This window comes from Nestor notabilis, unplaced genomic scaffold, assembly GCF_000696875.1.
Source record: "Nestor notabilis isolate BGI_N333 unplaced genomic scaffold, ASM69687v1 scaffold14985, whole genome shotgun sequence".
Taxonomy (NCBI): Eukaryota; Metazoa; Chordata; class Aves; order Psittaciformes; family Psittacidae; genus Nestor; species Nestor notabilis.
In genome coordinates, this window is record NW_009928983.1 from 1,392 (window position 1) to 8,276 (window position 6,885).

Below are 6,885 nucleotides of genomic sequence, written 5' to 3' on the forward strand. Positions count from 1 at the left end.
TGAGAACTGGATGTTGAGTAACATAGATGTGGCCTGAGTGTGTGCAAAGATAAATATGCAGATGGTACATGATGTCAAATGAAGGAAGAGAGGGATTTTTTACCGAGTAGTCCATTGTTCCTAGGAGTGGCTTTTTATTTAAAGTACAAAATACTCCCCTCCTTTGGATTTAATGACAATCCAGGGGTCAAATGAGAGGAAACAGTATTACTGATTATTTACTGGCAGCTTGCTTATACTAAAGTTTGTGTGTCACTTGCTGAGGAGTAAAAGAAAGCAAGACTGGTCAAACCAGAGGAGACCAAGGGTCAGTCTAGCTCATGTGTCTGGTGATGGCTGGAAATAAAATGAAGAGCAAGTACAAGGTGTACTTCTCAAGCGTGTCTTCCTGGCTGCTGTTCTCTGTGACTTCAGGAGCTCTGAGGCAGTGTTGGAGGTTGGGCTTTTAACAGTGATTGCGAATCTTCTTCATGAGGTTTTTCTGGTACTTCCAGTGTACTCCTGGCTAATGAAAGCATCTTCAACAATGAGTTTGCATCTGACTTCAGTGTAATCTTACTTTCTTACTAATTCTGAATTATTTTCTAGTCTGACTTCCTAATTTAGAAGGGCTTCTTAAATTTTGTGTGGCTTGTACATCGAATTACCCCATGGCTAGTAAACAGTTTGATAAGCACCACTTCAGAGGAACACACTGTTTTCATGTTGCTCCTTGTACTGGGCACCTTTCATTCTGACAGCTGTGTAAGAAAGAGGGATTGATCCATTTTCTTACTCAGTAAAAAATGGAGATGGATCACAGAATAACCTTTGCTACAACAGGGAGAAGTGAACTTACGATTCCTGGTCTTAAATGAATAGTAAACCTCTCCTTTTTTCATTTCTTCTCAGTTTCTATTTCCTTCCTCATTACACTTTCTGGGGCCATTAATTTTCTTTTCCAGTTGGAGAGAGGAGAAAAAGCTATCAGAATTCGTGTTCTCTTCTGTCTGCAGAGATCTGGATACCAGCAATGCAGCTGGCCTGTTTTGTCAGCCTCTCTCCCAAGGAACAGCCAAATGAAATGGACAGAAACTAATTGTGTGCTTTAAAATTCAGCTCTGCCTATTATGTAGTTGGAAGGTATAGGAATGCAAGTATAACAGCTTGAAACTTAGTTTAAAAATAACTGACCTTATTGTATAGCAATTTATTCTATACCCCTAAGCTCGCCTTACTAACAGGAAAAAAATGTTTCTCTGACTTTGCCAAGCTGAGGGCTCAGATTCTAATTACTATACAGACCAGTGTTTAAAGGAGACTTAAATGAGGAACAAAAACTGCTGGCTAACTTAGACACAGCAAAACTTTACATTCTTAACAGCTTTTTGTTTGCAGCTACTAGCTGTAGGTGTGCACATCTTAGAGGTAGGTTAGTTTTTGCCTTTGTTAGGGGGGTGGTAGGTAACCTCTGGTTTTAGGCTACTAAGTTGAACGTTCTTTGTCTGAAAGTAGTTTGTGGTTTTGAGATGAAGAACTTGATAGGGAAGCTAAAAGTCTGTCATGTTTTTGTTCCTCTTTCCAGATATGAGAAATGAGTGTTGGACGCAGAAGATTAAAGCTGCTGGGAATTCTGATGATGGTAAACATTTTTATTTATGTGATTGTGGAAGTCTCAAAAAGTGGCAGCCAAGAGAAGAATGCAAAAGGACGTGTTATTATACCACGCAGCAAGTTCTGGAGAAAATATACTCCTCACAAAGCATATTGGAACAGACAGCAACAGAAGCTTGAACTGCTCTACAACCCTATTCTGACCTTGCTTTCCAATATGACTGTGGAAGAGAACTTAGTTTCTAATGCGAGTGTTCTCAATTCGTGTGACCCTGACCCATGGGTAGCTTCAGAGGTTAGTGACTTTGCAAACTTGCCAGACAGATTCAAAGACTTTCTACTATATTTGAGATGTAGAAATTATTCATTATTAATGGATCAGCCAAACAAGTGCAAACACAAACCTTTTCTGCTGCTGGCTATTAAGTCGCTTACACCCCATTTTGATAGAAGGCAAGCAATTAGGGAATCCTGGGGCAAGGAAATCAAATCAGGCGATGTGACAGTCAGAAGGGTCTTCTTACTTGGGCAGACCCCACCAGAGGATAATTTCCCTGATCTTTCAGACATGATAAGATTTGAGAGTGAAACCCACCAAGACATTCTCCTCTGGAACTACAGAGACACTTTCTTCAATTTAACTCTGAAAGAGGTACTGTTTCTCAAGTGGGTCAGCAGCAGTTGTGCAGATGTCCAGTTTATTTTTAAGGGTGATGATGATGTTTTTGTGAATACCAATCAGATCCTGGATTACTTGAAGAGCTTAACAAAGGACAAAGCCAAAGACTTATTTATAGGCGATGTGATCAAAGATGCTGGACCTCACAGAGAAAAAAAATTGAAGTACTACATCCCAGAAAGTGTTTATGAAGGTTCGTATCCTCCATATGCAGGAGGTGGTGGGTTTCTGTACTCTGGTGATCTGGCATTAAGACTGAATAATGCATCTGACCAGGTACTCCTTTATCCTATTGATGATGTTTATACTGGAATGTGCCTTCAGAAGCTTGGGCTTGCTCCGGAAAAACACAAAGGCTTCAAAACATTTGATATTGAAGAGAAATACAGAAATAACATATGTTCCTACACAAACTTAATGTTAGTGCATAGTAGAAAACCTCAAGAAATGATTAAGATTTGGACACGCTTGCAAGATCCACACTTAAATTGTTAAAGCAATGTGCATAAGTGTCTTAAGTGCAAATAACTTTCCTGGTTTGGATCTGACTTTCTTGGTGGACCAGTGAAGCTCTGTTTTAATAGTTTAATTTTTTCTGAAAACTTTTTCCAGTACATCTGAAAATAAGTATAATACTAAAATTTGACTTGATGGCTTGAAGACTTGGTCCTGGCTTTTCCACTGTCCTGGTGGTCATTATGTTTCAATATTTGTCTTAAATTAATTTTGAATAGGACTTCAAGGATATAACTAGCTGTCAGTGACTGGTTAGCTGTATTGGAAACAGGGATTGCCTACTACAATGCATCTCTCATGAATCGTGATGGTGGAAGAGAATTTTTCCTTGAGTAGTGTCTGTGTTGGGGTGCGTGGAAACCACTGTAAATTGAAAATTCACAAATTGGAAGAATGTAGTTTTAAGTATGAAACACTTATGAGACTATTGGATTTTTTTAATTTATGGGTTTCAGTCTTTTTGCACCCTGGAACAGTGTTTTCTCCTTTACTTGTGATTATTTTGTGCAAAGCGTGCCTGTGTCTGAAGGATTTAACCTTTTATTAGGTGATACTGTTGGGAACACCCCATAAAACAGCTGAATATATAAGGAACAGGAAGAATTTTGTTTGAGGCTGGGCAATAGGTACAGTTACGTCTGCCCAAGCTTACAGGAGGTAAAGCTGACTTGTTGCTCATGTTATTTATGTGGAAAGCTACTCTGGTCAGTCCTTGCTTTCTGTTTTGGCACTAAATGTGATCAGGTAGCTAGGTTTGATGCAAATAACTGAAATTGCACATTGCTTACGAGAGCATGGTTTGGATCTCCTGTAAAGCAGTAGCAAATCTAGAATTGTGCAGATCCTAAGAGTTTCGGATTTTGAAACAAACTTTGAAGTTGCATGATGTCTCATGTAGAGTTAAACATGTTCTCAAAACTCAGAACTTCTGTATTTCCACATTTGCTTATAAGAGTTATTCTAAATAGTGATTGCTTCCTTTGTATGTGTAGAAGTGCCTGTCTATTTATTGTTCAGATTGAAGACCAAAACATTTTCTTAAATATATTTTGTGTAACATTTTATTTGTATAGTGTTGTCACTTGGATATTTAAATAGAGCATGATATTTTAAATCTGAGATGTGTAACATGTTAAATAAAGCTAATTGTTATTTTTGAATTTGAAAAATAAAATGTGATTTAAATATTTCTTGTAATGCTTCATTTGAGACATAACATTGACTTGCAGAGCAGTTGCTCTCCACTGCGTGACATTCAGTAACAACACATTTCAGAAGCAAAAGGTTCTTATTTAGCAAATTTCTCTAATGCTTGTGTAAAAGACTATCAGGAAAACGTTGCTCTTGTGCATGGAGTTGTTAGATGCTATAATAGATGGACAACTCTGGCAAAAGCAAGGGAACATGAAGTGCCCTAGGAAAAATAATGCGTACAGAAATAATTGCCTGTACAATAAAGCTGCTTGTACAACAGAAAGGAATCAAGGAATGGATTGAATGGCTGGCACTTCAGGTTTTGTTTGAAATAAGTTGGCAGCCACAAGGTGGCTCTTTCACCTGCTTTCTTGTTTCTTCATTTACCTTGAAGAAGGTGATTGTTTTGTCTGGGGAGAGGTGAGGTGGTCTTGTCTTCCACCGTTGGGTTCAGTAGATGTTCATGTCGACCCCAGCGTAGATGAATTGAAGACAGACTGTGCTCTGGTATGGTGCTGTGAGGTTTGGCCTCTGTGCCTTGTCATCCTCATAGGGAATGGCACCTGTCTGAAAGAGCTGCAGGTTTTGCTGTACATGTGCTCTGTTCTTCCTGGCCATGCTAAGCACCCGGTGTCTTTTTGAATATTAGTGGGAGTTTTGCCAAGAATTTGGGCCAAGTGAAGGAAAAGTTATGCTGATGATGGGGAATGCAAACAGAGATATGGTGTTAAGATTCTATACGAACTAGAGAGGGAGGAAGAGGAGGGTACTGTAGGTTGGCAGAGACATGGTGGGGAGAGAGAGGCAAGTGAGCAGTAAAGGTAGTGATGAGGTCCAGGGAAGGATCAGACTTTACCACAAGAGCAGGTTGCAAAAACAAAGGGACAGGAAAAGAGCCCAAGAATTAAGTCATATGAGTAAGATAGGGTGGAGTGCACATGTGATACTAACCTGTTAGTAAAATGGGTGGGATTGGTGGAGTGACAGCATTAATTAATTACTTTGTACTCTTCCTGTAACCTTGAGATTAAAAACAGGCCTCTTGTGTAGGACACAACTAAGGAAAAACAGACTGAATGGTACTTAGCAAGGAGAAATGCTGTGAGAAAGCATCTACCTGCCTTATGAAGTAATAGAGAGAGGTGAAGGAGAATATTGAGCAGGTGGCCTCAGTGGGCTAAATAGGTAAGAGGTACAGGAGAAGAAATTGGACAGGCTGGTTTTGTTGATGCTGGGTGTGGAGAAGCACCGGTGACTGTACTGTCCCATTGGGTCTCTGGTCCACTCCCATGGAGAAAGAATTGTCTTGACAAAGAACTGAGAGTGTGTGGAGTAACAAGTAAGTGAAATAAAAAAGAACAGAGGTAAGGAAATGGAATGGAACCAAAAGAAACAATATGTGGTGGGAATGGGATTTGGGGACAGATGGGAAATGGAAGATGAAAAGTCTTTAAAAAGCAGGTACAGTATTGGGTTGTTGTGTCTTGCTTTGGTTGTGTTGCATTTTGTTTGTTTGCCTCGTTTGTGAAAGTAATTAAATCTGGAATCTTTCTATTTTTTTAAAATGCAGGCTGTTTCCCTATGAAGTAAACTTAGTGTTGAGGAAACAGTGAACAAAAACCGGTAACTACTATAAAATAAACATATGAATGACTTTTGGAATTACTGGAATTAGTGGAAAGTGATCTGAGAAATAATAGGGAGCTAGAAATTTGTACTTTTTTTCACCCCTTAAATTTAAGGGAGAGGAAAGAGTCCTCTAAGATGAAAGCATGAGAAAAATTGTCTACAATTAGAGGTGCTTAGATTAGGCAGATGAATGTGGATGCAGTCTTTATTTTTTTTTCCTTCCCTGAATACAGCAGGGAACATGGAAGTGTTGCTCTGATTAAATGACATTGCATCTGGGTAAGCCATTAGAATCCATTAGCTTGTTTGTATAAAGGCTCAGGCCTTTGCTTCTAAATCCAGTTGGGAGGAGGATAAGGAAGGTAAATGAGCTATAATTAATGCACAAATTATTATGTTTATCTTGTAGAAGATTGCATTCCTTTTTTCCTAAATAACATTCTGCCTGTCCTTACTTGGACTGTCTGTGCCTGCTCTTGGATCCTTTCCCCCCTACTCAGTTTTATTTTGTTATGTATGCTTGAGCGAAATGTGCCACTTGACTGATGAGAATTCCTGACAATCCTTTCTGCTTTTCAGTGTTGGAAGTACTGAAAGCTGAACTTGAAGACTTCTGGCTGAAGAATGCAGGAAAAATGCAGACTAGAGTTTAGTTAATGCTTTTGCTTTAGGTATGCAATTCAACAAGGATCCCCATGCAGGTAGTTCTTAATTTTGGCTTTGTGGTATGGTAATGAGCAGTCTAACTCTTATCTAGTGCTGTTGTGGAGCTGATCTAGCTTGCAGTAAGCAGTTTACTCCTTGGAATCTGGCCTCCTTTCTGCCTTATTAACACCTCATATGCATAAGATTTAAACTGTAGTTGTGTTTGCCTGAAGGCACCAATCCAAATGAGTTCATGTCTACACTGAACTATTTCCTTCTCAAAGAATAACCATGAAACCAACTTAGCAAGCAAATAGGGCAAGGAGATCTGCTTAATGGACCCTTTTTACAGACAGTAATGGACAAGAGGTGGCCTGAAAGGAGGAATGTCAGTGAGCATGAGCACAAAACATCACCACATTCTCTTCAGCCTCTTCCTCTAACTTTTTAAAGCTGTTGCCCTGTTCCTTGCTGGATGAAGATGAGAGAAGGAGTGGGAGTGAGAACTTAAGTAAAGCAAATGCAGTTCTGGAAGCTAAGTCATGGCCAACAAGCCCTATGCTACTCAGACATCTGCTAGTGGTTTTCCCAAGAAGGGAAGTTGAATAAAGACAGAGTTGCAAAGAGCC

The 6,885-nt window shown here is 39.4% G+C and overlaps 1 protein-coding gene across 1 annotated transcript; it reads left to right on the top strand.

The window, feature by feature from the left end:
* The first annotated feature begins 1,491 nt into the window (after nucleotides 1–1,491).
* On the top strand, nucleotides 1,492–3,201 carry B3GNT2 (UDP-GlcNAc:betaGal beta-1,3-N-acetylglucosaminyltransferase 2). The gene has a single exon (XM_010014786.1). The coding sequence runs from the start codon at nucleotides 1,574–1,576 to the stop codon at nucleotides 2,765–2,767; it is 1,194 nt and encodes a 397-aa protein (XP_010013088.1). The 5' UTR covers nucleotides 1,492–1,573; the 3' UTR covers nucleotides 2,768–3,201.
* Nucleotides 3,202–6,885: the final 3,684 nt, after the last annotated feature.

Coding starts and splice junctions, on each gene's coding strand:
- B3GNT2 (XM_010014786.1), top strand. CDS start 1,574: ATGAGTGTTGGACGCAGAAGATTAAAGCTGCTGGGAATTCTGATGATG.